At 43.9% G+C, this 20507-nt stretch overlaps 1 protein-coding gene across 5 annotated transcripts in view; it reads right to left on the bottom strand.

Moving 5' to 3' along the window:
* The window catches only part of fgd4a (FYVE, RhoGEF and PH domain containing 4a), a 45404-nt gene that overhangs the window by 18868 nt on the left and 6029 nt on the right, over window positions 1–20507 (bottom strand). For 3 of the 5 annotated variants that reach the window (XM_079162463.1, XM_079162464.1, XM_079162466.1), the window contains exon 2: window positions 1050–1130. The exons of 1 other annotated variant lie outside the window; for it this stretch is intronic. In XM_079162463.1, coding sequence (XP_079018589.1) covers window positions 1050–1130 — 81 coding nt within the window. Of the gene's footprint in view, window positions 1–1049; window positions 1131–4317; window positions 4439–20507 lie in introns of those variants that run through there. One more of the 5 variants, XM_079162465.1, reaches the window with a different exon arrangement.

Genomic DNA, 20507 nt, shown 5'->3' with positions numbered 1-20507 from the left:
GATTAGAGTGTGTAGTTACAGTTCATGTCTGGTGTATCACTTGTACACGAAGCGTTCATTGTCTCCATCCTGTTGGCTCAGACAGTGTGTGTGTGTGTGTGTGTGTGTGTGTGTGTGTGTGTGTGTGTGTTTGTGAGAGCTTGGGTGACAGACAGGGTGACAGATAACTATTACCACCAGGCATTTGGGGATTAGCTGTTTACTACCCAGACTTTCTTCAGATTAACCCTGCCTCATCCTCTAATCCAAGGGCCAGCGTGAGATTAGAACCCCAGTCTGTGCTGAACCAGGAGGCGCACAGGGGAACATAACGGTCGGGGGGGTGTCGTGATGAAAAAGAAGATGGAGGGTGGTGGAGGTGAAAGAAATTGGAGAAAAGAGAAGTGGAAACTGGGGATTGTATAAAGAACCGGACACAGTGGTATTATATCACAACAATAAGCTAAAAGGTAGACGGTGAGAAAAATAGGATAACAGGAAGGAACAGTGAGGGCTTGTTGAAAATAGACAAGCACAGAGAAGACCGACGGAAGAGGGGTGAAAGGATACGGAGGTAGTGACAGGAGAGGATGAGACGGTACACATACAGAGGAGAGAAAATGATGAAAAATAGTGAAAAATAGGAAGGCACTGGGGGCTGGAGGAACGCATCCATTCATCACACATATGCAGGCTGTGAGCTACATACACACACACACACACACACACACACACACACACACACACACACACACACACACACACACACACACACACACACACACACACACACACACACACACACACACACACACACACACACACACAGGTTTGATATAAAAATACAGCAGAGACCAGCAGCTTTCTTCACACCCCTGCTGACAGGAAGCCACAGAAAATGAAGAACCCTCTCACACAAGTGAGCTGCGAGAAGCTATACACCTTTCATTTGAACACCCAGAGCGGCTTTACGGGACAAAATCATCAAACAAACAGCTGCATTTAAAAGAAAGAGATTAAAAAAAAAGCAGGGAGGCATCTGTAAGGTGAGTGCAGGTGATGCTGCTTACCTCTGGAGTGTTCGATTTTCACCGCCACGCAGGCCTCATCAGCGTTGTTGGACTGGAAACAGTCAGCTTTGCCTTTCTTCTCTGCAACAACACAATGCAACGAGCAGATGTTTTGAATACTCATCTGAGGCAGGAGCTTCAAGCTGTTTCAGGCAACCCCCCCCCGTTTCATTTAAGAGGAGCACCGACTCGGTAATAAATAGAGCCACACCTTCTCTTATTTTCCAATAGCGGAGACAGCGTGCTGGACGTGCTGATATTTGCGACAAAAGCTGCCACGGTTTGGAAGCGCTCTTCTGGCAGCAGCATTTACCAAGATCAGGGGTGGACTTGTGTTTGTTTTGAGAATGAAGAGGAACACATCTCCCCTCGGAGATGGAAATCCTAATTAGTCTGTCTGTGATATGTAGGGCACAGTCTGCAGGGAGAGCCAACACTCTTTCAACACAGCCGTTTAATATGCACATAAAAGATTAAAGAGAAAAATAGCAACGGTCGTTAATACAATAATGGGCTAAAACACACACACTCACACACACACGCTCTGTCTGATCTAATATGAAGCATCAACGCTGTAGGATGATGATCAATGTAGCTGTTGACATCCAGCAACATGTGCAAGTGACAAGCGGCACAGCTGTACAATTGCTCAACAAATTAAAGTGGACTTGACTTCATTCCACTTTTCATTCCACTTTTGTTGGCAACGACATGAAATTGATGATGACATTGTCACCAACCAATCACAACAGTGGAAAAACCTGTTTCGTATCAACCTCATTCTTTCCTTGATTGCCTAACAAATGGAGGACGGGGTCATTGTAGTCTGTGCTCATCAAACTTGAATTTAACCATCAATGAACTGTAGAATCACTACAGGCTGCAAATCAATGTGTCTCTGTTTTGTTTAGACACGGAATTGTTTATTTGTGACAATATCCTGTGGGTCTATTTACACACATGTTGTCATTGAATTCATCTTTTAGTAGACTGTCTATGCATCACTCATCATTGTTCCCTGAATACACTGAACTATTATTTGAAGGGAGTTTGGCACAGTGTCAGTTGGGATACATCAACACAGCAGTGCTGAACCGAGGCCGACATAATGGAGTGTGGATAATGCCACGTAAAAGAAAAGTGGACAAACTCAGTGTGGGGTCGTGCAACCAGTTGAGGGGAGGTACAGACTGTGTGTGTGTGTGTGTGTGTGTGTGTGAAGGGGGGTACAATATCCTGGCTCAGGGATTAAAGAAGGGCTTTCTCCACTCACCATCTGGACTCCTCATGACAGGCCTGCCTGCTGTTCACACACACACACACACACACACACACACACACACACACACACACACACACACACACGCACACAAGCACGCACGCACACCCGTAAACGATACATAAATTGTACCTCAATCTGTTATATAAGTTCTCTATTCAGAATTTACTGTAACACACGTAAGCAGCTTATGAAAAGCATTACGTACATATCAGAGACTTCTCTATAAAGACAACCCACTTCGTCAACTGTGACCCCCCCCCCCATCCCCCCCCCCTCCACTCTCGGCCATGTGACCAGAGTCATCACACGCCTATTGTTTCCTGAAGTGGGGGATGTGTTATATGTCAGCATTGAAAACACAACCACCCACACACACACACACACACACACACACACACACATACACACACAAACAAAAAATAGCCACACTCTCAGCCAGAACACAAGGGACAACATGGATGTAAAGGTCGAATGAATGTGTTGCTGAGATGTGGGTGTGGGGTAGTCCTCCTTAAATAAAGATGGGGAGAATCTACTGGTCCAGCTACTGGCCTGACCCTAAACTTCCTCTTCCTGTCTGTCAACTTCCTGTTTTTCATATTCTATAATCTGAAGTCTCGACTTGAAGCGCACCAACACTCCGTGACCAAATCACGAAAGAGAAACTGCAAGAAATCACGTGCACATGTCAACACGCACCTTATTTCAGAAGCGATGTGATACAAAGTTCATTGTAAGGTCTGAATACTGATAGTGAAACTGCATCCAGCCTTGAAGCAGTGATCATGACATTTGTATTAAAAAGACTGTTGCAAAAGATGCCTCAAGCTTTAAGATCCGCAGTAACAGTGGGGAAAAAAACTAAATCAAACTAAATAAAAATAAATCTTACATCTGCCCCCTGTATGTCTTGGGGCGAGTTAAAGCTTTTGCTTCTCCTAAGTGTTACATACGAGTGGCCACCATTCTGATACCACTATAAACTGGTGGTTTGAGTTTTATTTATATAAATCTGTAAAGATAGGGGCTGGTCAAAGTCACAGGAGCAGATAAAGACAGTTAATGAGCTGTGATGTTTATCAAATCATCAGAACTGTGTGTGTATATGCAGTATTACTCTATCAAAAGTGTTGTAAACAACGCTATTATGTCACATAAGTCGATCTCTCAAGCTGTTGGTAACCTCCTTGTCTCTGTTTACATGCACTTTCTCTATAGCAACGAGGAGACTGGCAGACTGCGGCGTTGAACACCGAATGAGTTATGACCGAAGTCTGACCTTCAGTCAACAGTCACTTCTAGCTGCTTTGAATTGTATTTCGTAGAACCAGATGCAAGCCAGAGCAGAAATAGTCTACTCTGACCCTACAATGGAAGTATTCCCCTGCACCAAGTGCATGAGTAAAAACATATCTTTAAACATATTTTTAAAGTAGTCAACAAATCCTGTGAAAAGCCCACAATGAATTGATCCTACTAACAATTAACACCAATGCAACCGTGGTCGACATTACTTCACTCCATCTTTACATCGATACTAGTTGTATGCTGCTATATTAATGCATCCTGTATATTGCATCTCTAAATCAAGTTTCTTCACTACCATCATAATGGGCATTGTGCTGTGCTGTGCTTTAGTTTTTGACACACACACACCATCCCTGCTGCCGTATACACATAACAGAGCAGCAAATGTGTATTAAACCGCAGCTGAAATTGCCCTACCTATAATACAGACTTAGTTCATTCACCTTTCTGCAAGTCATGAGTAATCAGTTTCTCCACGACAGATAAGCTGCATGCTTGGAATGTTTTCTCTATGGTGACCGCACCCACACTGATTGAGTCACTTGTCTGGCAGCACCTGTGAATGTGGGACTCGGTGTTAAAACCGACGCTACCTCCGATTCCTCCGAGACAAACTGTACTTCCTCGATGTTTTTCAGCTGCTCGACAGTTTAACAAAAGAAAACATCCCTACGGTACCTGAGATCACTCTTGTCCAGTACAGCTGCTTTTCCGCCATCCTGGCAGACACACGACGCTTATCCATCTCAGAATGTCGCCTCAACAAGTTCTATTAGCATCTATGAGGAAATTGACGTCCCTTCTTCAGATACAAGCTTCTCTGTCACCTGGTTACCTAATGTCTGTATTTACCCATCAAACCCTTGGAGTACCTGCACCGTCACTGTACCAACCGGTTCCCCGGAAACCAGTCACCAGTTGTGGGAGAGACTAAGGGAGGAAAGGGAGGAGGGAGAAGTCGTACTTTAAGATGTTGATTCGCAGTTACTTTTAATCATTTCCATAATAATGTTTTAAGGGTTAGCCAGCACTCAAGGGCAAAGTCATCCCAGGGCGAGAGGAGGAGGGAGTGGGACGGGGAGAGAAACCAAAAGAGGAGGTGGAAACACTGTAAATCAGTGGTGAGGTAAGGTGGGGAAAGGAGCGGAGAGGAACGCGTGGATGGGGAAGTCAGAAGAATGTAAATAAACCAGCCGTTAATATTTAACCATCTGCAGCCCTGCCAAACAGTCTAACAGCCCATTATTAAACAAATGTTCTACTATGATGAAAGTATTTTGTTGCCTGTGTTCTGCTGCTGGGCTAATGCATCCTAACTGTATTTTACCACATGCAAACTATATTACACTGCCTCTGCATCATCCCATCCAAAGCAGATTTGAACCTAATTTCAGCCCTGATATACTGCAGCAGAAATGAATGAGATTCTGGAATGAAAATACCTAAATCCCAGAAGGGGAGTCTGCACTTACCATCCTATAATGATGAGAAACAGATACTATTACATTTAAAAGAAAAATACCTTTTCTGCCTATAAGGACCTAGTAACCTCAGCTTCATTTGCATGGCTGCCCTAGATCGAGATAAGTATTCAAATGTTACTCATAAATAATGGAAAGGAAAGAACGTATTAATATGCCAAGTCACACCCCTTTAATCATACTGAGCTTCATGCTGGTGATAATGTGTGTCTGTGTGTGTGTGTGTGTGTGTGTGTGTGTGTGTGAGCATGACACAGAAGAGATTGGCTATTGAATAAGGCCAGATGCGTCTGTCTCCCTTCTCTCTTGTCCCTCCATAATGGACAATTACCAAAGAGTTATGGTTTACTGCCACAAACATAATGGAGTGGTAATTAAAAGACCTCGTACAGCCTTTATGTGGTCAACCAGATGAGACCCCATGTCTCCAGCTCATGGAGCGAGCATGGACATATGATGTAGTTTATGCTCCACTATTGTACAAAGAATTAGCCAGTTAGCAAAGTCTACAGTATATTTATGGCTCTCCCTTTTAGCCTCGTTTTGACCTGGAAACAGCTGAATTTGGTAAGTGTGAACAAACACATGAAAGTGGCACAATTTAAATGCAAACAATGAGCTGCAGAGTCCGATGGTAATTCTCTGTGGCTCCATCAACAGGGACAGCCTTTTACATACTAATAGTCATTTGATCCATATGGTAAAATACAAATATTGATTCTAGTCCCTTTCAAGCAGTAGTGCAGCACAACAAGCTGCTAACACAACATTGACATATGATGATATAGAGTTCATATGGAAAATGTTTTAGCAAACAGTTGACTATGTACACATCACGCAAACACGCAGCAACGTTAGCAATGCGATGAAGTCCAATGTTCACACACTTTTTAGCTCTTTTTTGGTCTCCACCAACTATATAGCTGGATCTTTAGCTGCTAAATGCTCTACTATGTTTACCAGCTGGTTACTTGAGTGAATGCGACCAAAACAAGCAGTTAAAAGACACTAAAATGCACTGTAGAGCTGAGGGGAGCTGCACAGTATGTCATAACTAACGCTCTCTGGGTTTGTCAATACAAGTGACCCCTTTCACTTTACATTTGAACCATTTTTAATATGAAAATGGGGATGAGAGCAGCTTTAACTTTTGCTTTTTTTTTTACTAGATACTTAAACCTTTTCAGGCCTGTAAGAAAATTGTTGAAACAAATGCTCACAGTTCATGGCCAGATATATGCTATAACTTGTAATAAGTAGTCAAAAGGTTGGAAACCACTGATCTAGTGGTCTGTCTGGTGTGTGGGTCTTCCATAGCAAATGCAAGATTCCTCCAGAAAGTCTTCCTCTTCAGCTACAAGATAGTCTTCCTCACATTCCACCAACCTAAACATGTGCTACATAAAATGTCGAACATCATGTGCAGACACTGTCCATCTACTGTCTGAGTCCCAGCGTGCTCCCTATACTGCCTCAGCATGTGAAGATAAGCTTTTAGCATGATCTGAACATGCTCTGTGGCCCACGTCTAATGAGGGCAGGCCAAGTGGGAGACTGGGCGTGGTGTGATCCTGAACCTGAACAGCGGCCCCCCCCCCCCCCCCCCCCCCCCCCCCCCGTTGAACACTTCTTGTCCGTACTTCCGAGAACACATAAAGAAAGAGAGAAAGCGAGGGGGAGAAACATGCACGGTCCCTGGCTGTCACGGCAGTGACAATCATCATTCAGAGAAGGTTGACCACAGCTGAATACCTAATCGTGCTCTGGATAGCAGATCGAAGACACATTTAGTTCCATAACTGATCTCAGCAGGTATGAAACCTTGGGTGAATTGTTGGATTTAGATCCAAACGGCAGTGTGGAAATAGTGGACTCTGGGATCACTGGGCACTGAGAAAAGGATCGATTGTGGGAAGTAGAGTACGCGATAACATCGACAGGTCATTCTCTCCTCCTCTATCTCTCTTACCTCCTCCCTTTCACCTCTTTTCTTTTCTCTCCCACCCTGTTGTCTCTTTCTCTATCACCCTTCCAACCCCCCCCCCCCCCCCCCCCCCCCCCCCCTGTGACCTGCCTGCCTACCTCGGACAACAGCTCACAGCTGCAGGGCAGGAGCTCCCAAACGTGTCAATCAATATCCTGTCCCACCCAATCACCACGTCTGAGTGGGCCCCAGCAGGCCAGTCTGTTCACAAATGAACAACAGTGCTTATCACACAGCGTGCTCTTTCATGATAAGACTGAAGCGAATGGTTTTGAAATGTCCTCTCAGATCAAGTGCAGATATGTGTAAATAAAATCTGAATGTCACTATAAAAAGCAATAAACTACTGTCAACTCAAGCACACCAGCTGCACTCTCACGTTTGTATTAATTCAGTGAAGTGATGCCCCGAAGGTATTTAATCCTAGAATTGAGTTTCCGTTCGACGCAATCCATATTTTCTGAAACATGTTTACAAAGATAACCATTCAAATTTCCATTAGCTCAGCGAAAGTAAATGAACTTCAAATATAGCTCCATGCTCTAAAAATAACCCCATGAGAAATTCTCACAATCCGATGCTGTTTAGTGAGTTGTTGTTACTCATCTGATGCTGGCAACAACTCCTGCTGTCTGAAGATAAAAAACAAAGAAATGCGCTTAGAGTTAATGTTCTAATGCACAGAGTAAGAGGCATCGAGCTACAACAGAGGCCTTGTACACAAGAGGAGTGACAGCACGTGGCATTTGTGAAAGGTCGCGGTGGACAGATATCTGGTCACAAACATTTTTAACTGTTGTGCAGTTTGTTTGCAGGGATGATTATGTTAAGAAGGTTTTGCTGTTTGTCCAGCAAATACAATACAAACTGAAATTGTGATGTTACAGGACTATATCCATATTGACCGTCTAAGCTCCCCCTCTCCCAAAAAGCAGTTGTCCAAGCATAGCTTAGCAACGTTGACTTAGCATGACGGGGCTGTCAAGATTTTGCATTTTGCACATGTTGAAGTGATGCACATGGGGCTGTAGTTAGAACAATGTATATAAAGAAATGGTATGTTTATCTGCTCTAACCATAGACTGCATAATGCTCTAAAGCAGAGGTCTTCAACATATTTATTTATTTTTCCAAACATGACTCTGTCCATTTTTTTTATAGTTCAGTATTGTATACTAGGCCATCACTCATTTTCGTTTCCACATGTATGTTTAGAATAAAAACGTCAATCTGAATAGCTTGTGTGCATGATTATCATGCAATCAACAGACAATGTTGATGTTGGCATTGGTATCGGTTGACAAGGTATGTTTATAGATGGCAGTGGCACGGCCACCCTACTCACTGTGCCTTGCACATGTTTAAAATAAAAACATGAATATATGAACCTGTGTATTATTTGAATAGCTTAGTACTGAATGCACAATAACAAGGTATGTCTATACATGGCACTAGGCCCAGTTTAATATAAAACACAATTTTATACAATATATATAGTCGGGGGTCCCTGCTCCATCTCTCTATCAGTTTGGGGGTCCTTGGCCTGAAAAACGTTGAAGACCCCTGCTCTAAAGTAAGCAATAAACGATGGCTCGGCCTGATAACTAGCGTACTACCAACAGAAGTTGGCCTCGGAGAATTTCTTACTCTGGGCAGTTTGAATCTTTGTAAAAAAAAAAAGCTCTGTGTAGTATTTTCACATATTTGCAAGTAACTCTGTCCTGCTCTTTATTATATTTGGGGAAATTAACAATTTAGCAACTCCAGCAAAACGAGTTATCCAAGATAGTGTTGCGTTCCATAGTTCCTCGCTAGCTCAACACTGCCAAACAAAAACAAAGCTGTTTCTTTACTTCCGTGTCTTCTACGTCTTCTGCTTGCTTCCGGACAGTTGAACATAGTTGTTGGAGAGAAATGAGAAGCTTGCATTTTTTTTCTACCTCTGTCTGAAATCAAGGGCCCATTGTTTCAAAAATTGCAAATCATTTTTAAGTGGTACGCTACATCTGCAGAGAACGGAAAGCTTGACAGGTTTAGCAACAGCAACGATGAGGGCTGGTGCTTGCCGAACACTCAATTCAACACATCAAATTAAAGTGCTCCTGATTAATTCTTCATTTCGATCCGTCTTAAATGTCTTTTTGTTTATCTCCTTCATTTGATTCCAGTGCTTTGTGGAAACAAGCAACAGAGATTCATTAATGCTAAACAGATTTGACCTAATGCATTATGGATGAAGTAAATAGATGCTGAATATAATGCCAATCAAACAGCGTGGGTAAAAACTTGTGGCTCAAACAGGATCATTGTGCTCGGTATGAATGAACCCCTCTGACCGGAGGCACTGGTGCCCATATTCTCAGCGCGGAGCTGGAATGCACAGAAAACATTGCAATCCCGAAAGCGGGCCTGCAGGCGAGCCAGCAGCCAAGTTTGGGGCCCTAATGAGGCAGAGAGAGAAAGAGAGAAACTAACATTTCAAATGACTCAAACTTCCTCTTTAACAGTTCACACTTGAACTCAAACTATGTCCACGCTTCCTCATTTCTGTCACCATGCTTGTCAAAAATATGCTCTTAAGATATGATCTGCGCTTTCCACATTTAAACCCACAGTGAGTCCCCTGCTTTCCTGTTTCTCTGAATTGACACACACACACACACACACACACACACACACACACACACACACACACACACACACACACACACACACGTGTGCACACGGAGCATTTAATCTGACACGTCCTGGTGAGATTAAGTGTCAAACTGTATCAGCAGTTCTGGTCTGTGTCATGGGAGACTCAGCAGAAAGACAAACCCCTGTGACAAGATGTTTGGCTGCCAAAAACCGAACCAGTGATGCATGTGCAAAAATGACACAGCATTTTTTTGACTTTGGGCATTTGGAGAAAGAAGATAAACAGAATATTCCGAGAGGTAAAGGGAGAGAAAGGAAGCAGGGAAGATGAGGAGGATCAATCCCACGGTGATTAAGCTGCAGTCGCTGATTCAGATACTGGACGGGGGGGATTTATATTTTGCTTACAGGCACACTTATACACAAATACCCGGTAAAAAAATGCAAGAACAAGTCATGCTGTGAGGAAGTGAGCGTTCTTAGAACGAGACTGTAATGTTTATGTGTGGACATTAGTATTGATTGTGATGAGGCTGTTAGCACTCCTTCCTCCTTTCAGCCTCTCTTTAGAAACAAGCGCTCTCCTTTTTAATCCCATCTTTGTTCACATCACGTACCTGGCCCCTGCCGCTTCTATGATCGGTTCCCTTCCCCCTGAGCAGTGACACTGCGAGCTAAGACGTCAACCTCTGTTACTCAGTTATTTATCCCATTTCCACTTCATCCGCCAACCGGGAGTGAGGAGAAAGGTGATGATACGGACAAGTTGGAAGTCATCAAACCTAAAAATCTGCCTTTGCCGACGTCCACCAGGGTCTGTTTGTGAAAACATGTTAGAGTAGAGCTGCAATCCAGGCTCACTGGCTCACATACTGGCACTTGATTCATTTGCTGTGATGAAAACTAGTAATGTGACAGATAGAGAAGTCTCGGGAGCAATCAATCATGACAACACCAAACCCCAGCACTACATGACAACTTTTACGGACGAGTCTCCCTTTAAAATCCCCGTCACTGGTTTCTATTTGAGCCACAGAGGCCTCTCGTCTTCTTAACCTCTCTGTTTCCACCTGAGCTCTCGGATTTGTTGCAGGGACTAGCTTGATCCTGGAGAAGCCCCCTCGATTGATATCGCACACAGACGAGGAGCCTCATAGTTTAAGGGCCGCTGAACGGTTGGCTCCATCGCAGCACTGACGGCAGGATAACACCCCTGCCATCGCCCGCCTGTATGGGAATCCAAGCTCAGAGAGCGGAGGAAGCACGAGCACTACAGAAAATATATTGCTGCAGATAAAGTTAATGGTTTCAACTGCAGAGATAGCTCGCCAAATGACTTCCAGTGAGTGTACACGGCGGGGAGAAGGAGTCGGGATATCGAGCCTAAAGCAAATTTTCCCTTTTATTTGTCCGATAATAAAAATAATCATTGCAACAATTTATCATTTTGTAACTACAATTTATCAAGCAATTTTCCTTTCATGCTGTTAGGATGTCAGGGTGCAGCGATTACAAGCAGTTAGGGTTGCGTCTATCATCACGCGATTGTATTGCAGCTGCAATGACAAGGTGACTTTAAATCATAGTTTGCAGACGGTTCAAGAACATCAAGACACAACATACACACACACACTCTTGCAAATTTCCCCACAGCTCACTGTAGACAGCTGAGGTCGATTACGCCAATCATGGCAAACAGAGTTAACTGAAATCAGCACCAGTAGCCTCTACGTGCACGAACATGTGCGTGTGTGTGTGTGTGAGTTGCAGATGTGAATATCTTGAGACAGCCTGCAGCTGAGAGGCTTAGTAAACAACGCCTTAAAGAAAATTAATAGTGCCCTCCAGCTAATACAGCTCCCACTGCTTAGAGTACCCACAGCTCTTTATTACACACACACCGTATAGTTCACACACACACACACACACACACACACACACACACACACACACACACACACACACACACACACACACACACACACATACACATACACACAGAAACACTGCTGCCACACTACAGCACCGGCCAGAGGAACATCCTGTGGTGAGAGCCAGGGTTTGTCTTTTGTGATGTGTGCTCCCCTCTTTGTTAACCATCAGCCTCAGCAGGCGACGTGTGTCTGTGCAGCATAGCAAACGGCTTTTCGGTGTCTCTGTGGTCATGAACCACCCACATTTTCAGCTCTGTTAACCCAACGCCCCCACGGCTGCATTGTCCTCCGGTGCTCCGGTGCTCCGGTGCTGACTGGTAAGCCGGTCTTAAAAAAAGGAGAGAGGCACTAACCTGAGTGGAGGTTGAGTCCGGTGAGAGCAGCAAGGTGGAGGAGTCCAGGGAAGGAATTAAAATCCACTGCTACACTGAAGTGAAAAGACCTCTCCCTCCCCTCTCTCTCTCTCTCTCTCTCTCTCTCTCTCTCTCTCTCTCTCTCTCTCTCTCTCTCTCTCTCTGCGCTCTGCCGCTCGCACTGTCAGGTTCAGGCTTGTGTTAAACTGCTGCCTCGCTGCATTGGTTGCATCCTCCTTTCCTTCCCTCTCTCGCTCTCTCACACACACACTTGCACGCTCAGTGACAGACTGACTCGCCCTTTCACTCTACCTCCCGTGTTGCCTCCCCAGATGCTATCCGTCTTCTATTACCCTTGCCTCATTCCTTCTCTATGGCGAGTGAAGATAATCACATTCCAGCGGAGATGGGGCATATGGCGGGGGAGCGACACTCAGCCCCAGAGTAAAGCCCCCTCTGTGTGTGAGTGTGTGTCGCATGGACAATCGGTCCCATTGTGTTGGGCGAGGGGAGGGCCAGCGAGAGGGGAAGAAGCCAATGGCCGTACTCATCTGCTGTCCCTGCTGCTGCTGGCTATAGCAGATATAGGTGCTATGCGTGACACAAAAACAACCCCCTCCAGGAAGAGAGGCGTGGGGGGGTGGGGGGTGACACCAAAAAGACAAGGCATCTGGAGATGAGAGATGATGAAGAATTGATGCGTGTGTGTGTGTGTGTTACAAAGTAGAGGCCTGAAGTAAAGGTTTATAGAAAGGTTCATCTCAGTCATCACACACGCCACATCTCTCTGTGGCGTGTGTGATGATGGGCTTTGAACTCCCTTCTTCCAGGGTTCACACTGAGTAGCACATAGCGGGTTGGAGGTAGTCGGAGAAGTGGAAGTGAAGTCCACCCACTCTTTCCCCATGACAACCAAACAGCGGTTACACACTCCTGAGAGGAGTCACCGGGAGACATATTTAAAATAGAACCAGATATTCAGATGTTGTTTCAATCCAGATCCATGTTGTGAACTGACAATTGAAATTATCCTTTTTCTTTCAAAGCTGTTAATATTTGTATTTATATAAAGCTCAAACCATTACATTCAATCCACTGGTCAAACAATTACATATTCAACACATGGGGCTATGCAAGGTCTGCCTGAAGGCTTCTTATATATGTTTACCCTGCATGGCTCTATGGACGGCAATCTGGGTCTGTTGGTCGGTCCGACACAAGATTCAAATATCTCAACCAACATTGATTGGATTGCTATACTTTTTACAGATATTCATGGCTCCCAGAGGATGAACCCTTGGCGATCCAATGACTTTCATGAATTTGACATTTTCTTTATTATTTTGAGTAAAATGTCTTTACAACTGTTGAATGGGTTTCCATCAAATTTGATGCAGACTTTCATGTTCCCCGTAGGATGAACTGTTATAACGTTGGTGATGCCCTCACTTATCTTAATGTGCCATCATTAGGTCCAAAAAGATAATTGGTCCAATACTTTATTTTTGTTTATGACCAAATACCTTCTAAACTGAAAAATTCCAATAACTCTCAGCTCTACTTATTCAAATCTTACCATGCTAACTGGCCTAAGATGGTGAACATATAATCCTTATACCTGTTAAAGATCATTGTCAAAGCATTGCCATTAAGTGAGCATGTTGCCAAGGTAGCGTTACCATTGTGTCTGTGAAGAGCCTCACTGAGGAGATAGCAGTGAAGTCCAGTTAAAGCCTCAAGCCTGTCTGAGTCAAGTTCAAGTCTGACATTTACAGCTCTTGTGAAAGACTCTAAAGTGTCAATTAAGGAACTAACTTTTTTTTTTTTGTCCCTTCGTATTTGGAGTTTTGAGTTGATTTCATAAGCCGAAGTGGTCAGACAATGTCACCAACACTCCAGCTGAGGTGCAAAAATGATAAAATACAAAAATCAATTTCATGTGAAAATCAATAGATGCAGTAAATGTATCAATATTTGCCTCTTCTCCCTCCCCCATTGTCACTGAATACAGCGGGCTACAGAGCAGACAGATCTCTGTTGTGGTTGGCTGGAGTGGCTGAAGTGTTGACATGGTGTCAAATTGTTGACAAACCTGTCTGTGAAAATGACCTGCAGGCCCACGATAAGTGTTATAGTGGCACGCAAGTGGTGCTTTCGCAAGATGTGTGAAGAAACATGCTTTCGGTTGAATATGATGCAGACACAGTTACACCTCAGGCACACGCCTGAAAATAAATCTTTATATGAAGGAGCTTCACTCTGTCCATCTCGCTTATAATTCAGACTGGCAGTCATCATAGTCCTGACCTCTTTTCTAATCCCCTCTCTGTCACTGCATCTACAATTTCACCCTTTTTTTCTTTTCACCTAAATCCTCCATTTATTAACCAGCTCTTCTTTACCGATCTTCTTCTCACTTCCCACATTTCTAATGTGTTGCAGCAGCATGGTGCTGGTGATTCTCTGTATAATGATCAAACGCACCCTTTATTGTTAACCGGACATGGATACCCATTAAAATGAAATCCATCCAGCAGTAACATGTAATGACCTGGTCCCAGCCGGCACACATACGCACATGTTCTCACACACACACACACACACACACACACACACACACACACACACACACACACACACACACACACACACACACACACACACACACACACACACACACACACACACACACACACACACACCTTGATATACACACTGTGAGTCTGTGCAGGCCTCCTTACACAACACAGCAATTAGTGACCGGAAGGCCCAGAGAGTCAATAACTATATCCAGACGTCACCATCAGCAGCGGCATGTGTGCTGCCTGCATGTCTCTGCGGACTGTGAGCGTGTGTCTACCACATGCAGGATATCATGGTGCTACAGAAACAACTGCATTCTCAGTTTCTTTCTGGTCATTTCCTGCAGAGCCGTTACCACAGAGTACATGCTGCTCTAAGGTCAGACAGCCTGCAGCCATGCACACACACACACACACACACACACATACATACACACATGCTCACACGAAAACACTTGCTGTTTGAGCCTCGAGGGTCCATGCTCATTGCTCATTAGGACCCAAAGACTGTACTGCAACAGTTAAAGGTCTGCCATTAATAAGCAACAGGAGAGTAAAGGAACTCAAACAAAAAGCAGAGGAGAACCGAACTGTGAATTGTTTCTGCACAGCTTCACTTTGCTGACTTTAAACCCATAGAGAAAAGTTTAAGACAATAATTAGGAGTGTTCAAGAGGTTAACGAACAAAAACTCTCCCCTGTGCCTGTATTTTGTTTTTATTTTTTTCGTATTTTGCTGTCTGGGCGTCAGCAAAGAGCATTTCGATCCCTGTGGTGGTGTAACCTGCAGCTAAGAAGCAGGGTGTGCAGCCTGAAAATGTGACTACATGTTAATTATACCTTTAACCAAAAGTGACAAGTGAGGATATTAAAAGAAACCCTTTAACAAAGTTAGTGTTACATGCGTCCTAATGTACTGTCCTTGTCAGCTTTTCAGCCTAATTGGTGGCAATTCTGTTAAAAAAGTTGCAGGATTTTTAAAACATTAGTGAGCCTTTTGCAAAGGAGGAACTGAGAGGGCAAATAGCTCAGCAATGTTCAGCCTCATATCCTCAAAATAATATGCACAGAAATAATACAAATACTCTGTAAATACGCTGTTTTTTTTGTCAGTGGTTGCCAGAGGAAAGAGCTGAGCACTACTTTACAAGGAAATGGCTTTGAGAAGAACGTCCGGCATCTGGGGTCTGGTGAACATTTTAATATTATGTAAGAAAATCATATCTCTTATGAGGCCTTGATTACTATCTGCAGGATGGCATATTGTCTCCATGGTGACACTCAAAGGAAGTATTGGTTTTCAGACAGTGAGTAATGGACCTGCTTAAGTATTCTCTATACAGTGTGCAATTTGACGTGCGTGCATTTATGTACACAGGCATTACAGTCATGCAGGTTCGCATACAGTCCATGAGGACCGCCCACAAAGCCATGGATTCATGCACAGCTCACAGCAGACAAATGAATGCAGAAAAAGACAATAACTCATGAAGGCACACCGCTGGGTACGAGAAATGCAATCAAACAGTTAACGCACGCTCTGCGTGGTGTAGTCGATAAGGCCTTCATTGCTGCTTTGCAACCACAGATCAATCTGTTGTCACGCGCTGTGAACATCAGCTCGCACACATGCACAAACTCTTCCTGATTCCCGGTATCCAGTTTGAATTCAAAAGTAATGAAACACATCATGCGTGACCACCATGTCAAGTTTTGTGCTTCTTTCCCTTCCCTGAAGGTCTCACATGCTCCGACATGTAGACATCCTCATACCTCTGACGGTGTGGACGTGCTGCTAGTAGAGAGGAAAGATTTATCTGTCACTTATCAGCGCTCTGACCTCATTCGCATATGCATTAGATGGACCCACTCAGGCTTGTGAAGCTGTTGAAAGTGTAATCTAATTGTACATTTTCACTATAATTTAAACGTGTGTTTATCAAATCCAGCTAACATTTAATTATTATTTAATTATTTAAACAACTCCTCCAATCACTGAATAGTTGGGACACTCAGACAAATCTCCCATCCTCTATCAGGGTGTGAGGAGATTTGGCAAACAGCATAAAATCTATCTATCTATATTTAAATCTATCTTCAGACAATTATAGTCTTTGGTAAGTATACAAATATTGATTAGTGCAGCTTTAAGGCACTAGTCCAAATAATTACCTTTTCAGGTTAAAAGCAGCTCAGTTTGGTTTTGTGCAATTGTCGACAGTTTCCTCCTGGATACGCGCTCTCTTCCTGTATGGCTCTGCACAACCTGTCAACACATTTGAACTTTCCAATATTTCTTAGCTATGTCAGTAGAAAGAAACAAATTCAGTTCATATTGAGTTTAAAGGATTCCAATTTGATTCAGTTGCCTTTTAAACCTTATCTCGGTGCATTTCAAGTGGCCGTGAAACAACATAATATATGTGCATTTATTTTTTCTGTCCTTTTTCTTCCTTATGCCTCACCACCTTCCACCCACTCATCACAGACACACACACACACACACACTGCCCACCTTACACTTTTTTTCTACCTTCTTACCACTGCAGCTGGCATTTCCCTCTCCCCTCGCAAACTCCCCCACCTCTCCACCACATCCACCTACCACTCTGCTCCTCCAGTCCATCCCTCCCTCCCTCTCTCTTTGGCCTGATAAGAGAGGAGAGGGAAGGAGAGCAGCATGGCTCTGGGCCATTACCCACCACATCTCTATAAGCATAGAACCACAGGCCTCCCACACACACACACACACACATCATTAATTAAACCCACGTCGTTTAAAATGCATGCACATGTGCACGTTCACCAGCACACACACACACACACACACACACACACACATACATTTGGCATGCACACACTGCATTTCAACCCTGGCCGTTTTCATTGACTACCCCCTCCTCCCGGTGCACCACGAACATTATGAAGGTCAATGATGAATGATGGGTATTGTCTGCAGACACACACGTGTTCAATAGACACATGCATGCAAGAACAGCAGCTACGAAGACACAGCAAACAAATTACAGAGGCTGAAACTCTACAGCAGCAGGGCACATCTGTCATGAGGGCAGAGCAGGCAACGGGTCGGCATCTGTCCCCCCCCCTCCCACATCAGAAGAACAGCCCACCTTGGATTGGTTCCCACTATCAGCCTGGCAGACACACACACACACACAGACGCACATCAAGCCATCCCTGCTGTCAAATCTGCCCCTGACAAAAAAAACACAACAACCTGCCAAAAACGAACGCTGACTGCAGAGTCGGTCCTGCAGCTGCACTGCGAGACGGGTAGTGATTTCTAGACACCAAATTGATTAAACAATTAGTTTACCATCTCAGCACAGAAGACGCTTGGTTGCTTTCATTATCCACCTTATCTTTCTCATCTTTCCTCACAGTGAACACACAGAAGAAATCCCGCTATAATCCACCCTGAGCTCACAATAAGACTTGAGAGCGATCACTGAGAGCGATACGTACTTCATTATTTTCATGTTTGGGAGTGCATCAGTGACAGTGTGTGTGTGTGTGTGTGTGTGTGTGCATGATTACACAGTACACACATGATGAAATTATTACCTCCGCCAGCGCTGGCCTGATTTGCATGAAACTTGGTGGAAGGGTGTAGCACGGGCCAAGGAAGAACCCAATACATTTCGGAGTAGGTCCCAAGCACAGGGCGGATACGCACATTCTTATATACGCACATTCTTTTTCGCACATTCTTTTTCTCATACGCACATTCTTTTTCTCATACGCACATTCTTTTTCTCTAATTCAAACGGCCTCGGTGGAGGTCTGCGCCCTTCGAGTTTTAATACTGTTTTTGCTGACCTTGTGAGATGCCAGTTTATCAAGCAAACTATTGATTCGCCTTTCTTGGTAAAAAAAAAAAAAAGTGCATTACTAAAATAGTGCTGGAAGAATTCACTGCTTGAACTTAGATTGCTACCTCATGCATGTACTGACCTTTCTACTCTGCCTGCTTGAATTAATCATATTCTGTGCAGACTTTATAAATCCCATCCTGGCTAAAAGGACTGACCACGTTCCCCTCTACATCATTTAACGCTCTAACAGGGCAATCACATTTCAGCAGACGGGGCTGATCGGGAAACTTGGAAGAATTAGATGTAATTCAGCAAGCCACCCATTTGTAGTGCGCAACCTCCACATTATCATTCTGGTATAGGGGAGAAAAAACACTATGGCTCTCTTTGTCTTTCTTTAAACCAATCACAATCGTCCATGCCGTCGCTAAGCACAGGATGCAGCGATAATGTCCTTGCAAAATAGATGTAGTGCAGAGCACATAGTGGAAGGGGAGGCGAATGCCGCTTGTGAGAGGCTACATGCCCCCAGTCTACTTCTGGTGATTCAGACTAGTAATGTGCTGAGATTGGCCTTCATAAGGGGTTAATACAGTCAGCTTGTAAAAAGCTGATTATTGTGGGTGGCGCTATTTGCACAATCACACTTAAGCACAGGTAGGATGGATAACAAGAGACAGAGAGTTCTGGTGGCGCATGGCTGCCTCTGATCAGCTGACAAGCTTGTTGACAGCGAGCCCTCATGTGGCCACAGTCAACATGACAGGTCACGTGAGTCCTTTTTTTCATTCAATGTGCTGTACATCACCCATTAGTGAATTCTCAGAAAGAGAGAGAATATAATCTATGACTAAGCGTATTTTTTAAGTGTATCTTAGTGACAAACATTTCTCATGGTGTCTGTTGGTGAGTGTGAGCGCGCATCTCTAGTCACCTGTCAGCAAGACAACTTGCTTGTGCGTGATGTCAGGACTCAGGCATGCCAGGAGGAATGCTTATCAATGTAGAGAGAGAGAGAGAGAGAGAGAGAGAGAGAGAGAGAGAGAGAGAGAGAGAGAGAGAGAGAGAAGATTGAGGGGGAGAAAGACAAAATAGCAACTGTAGAAAATATGATCGAGACTTGCCAAGTGGAAACAAACAACATTACTAAATTTAGCTCATCATCATCATCTTCACCCTGACTACCTGACTTTCTTGTTTTGCCTCCAGACTCAGGCATCCTATCTAGTTAGCACATACTGTGCTGCTGAAGCTCTGTGAATCTGTAGCTTGAGCTCTTTTAGTGCTTTGGATCGCAGACAAGGAAGTCACAGGGGAAATGAATAAGTATGCTAAGATCTAAGAGTGTGATATATGTTTGTGTGGGAGGGGGTGCAATGTATTCAAACTGAAATTGTGAAATTTGATCCATTGTGTTTGAATATATGCATTATACCCAGACCCTTACTTACTCAATAAAGAAATTATATATATATATATATATATATATATTATATATATATTTAAAAAAAAAGGTAACCCCCCCCAATACTGGACCAGAATCCATCTTAAAGGATAAGTTCACTTCAAAATTATAATTCTGTCGTTACATGCAAGACCACCACACACTCTCAACCATTTCCCAGAACTGCTGGAGCTACCCTTTGAAGGCTAAAATAAAAATAGAAAAAGGCTAATCCAAACATATGAGTGTACTCGTGCTCATACGGACAAGTTGTGTTCCTGGTATACTTGTGACACCCTCTCCCACGTTGAAACAATGAGCGTGGTGAAAGGACTCGGGCCTGCTGGTGTTCCCAGCCTTTTCCTTCCTGCCCATGAGAATGAAAGCAGAATGCCTTGCAGTGTTTCCTCTCGTCTGCTATTAAATAAGGGGTGGCTCACCCCAGCTCACCAACAATACACCCCACCCTAAGAAAGGTGCACAGTTGAGGGGTTGCAATGTTACAACATACACACATACTCACACATCCATAGACACACACACACACAGCACAAACGCAGTTGGGTAATGGGCCATCAGGGACGTTGCCAAAAGGCCAGAGTGGTTAGAAGAGG

This window comes from Pholis gunnellus (genome assembly GCF_910591455.1).
Source record: "Pholis gunnellus genome assembly, chromosome: 7".
NCBI lineage: Eukaryota > Metazoa > Chordata > Actinopteri > Perciformes > Pholidae > Pholis > Pholis gunnellus.
The sequence above is the reverse complement of the archived record's forward strand: the minus strand, read 5'-3'. Positions and strand labels throughout refer to the sequence as shown.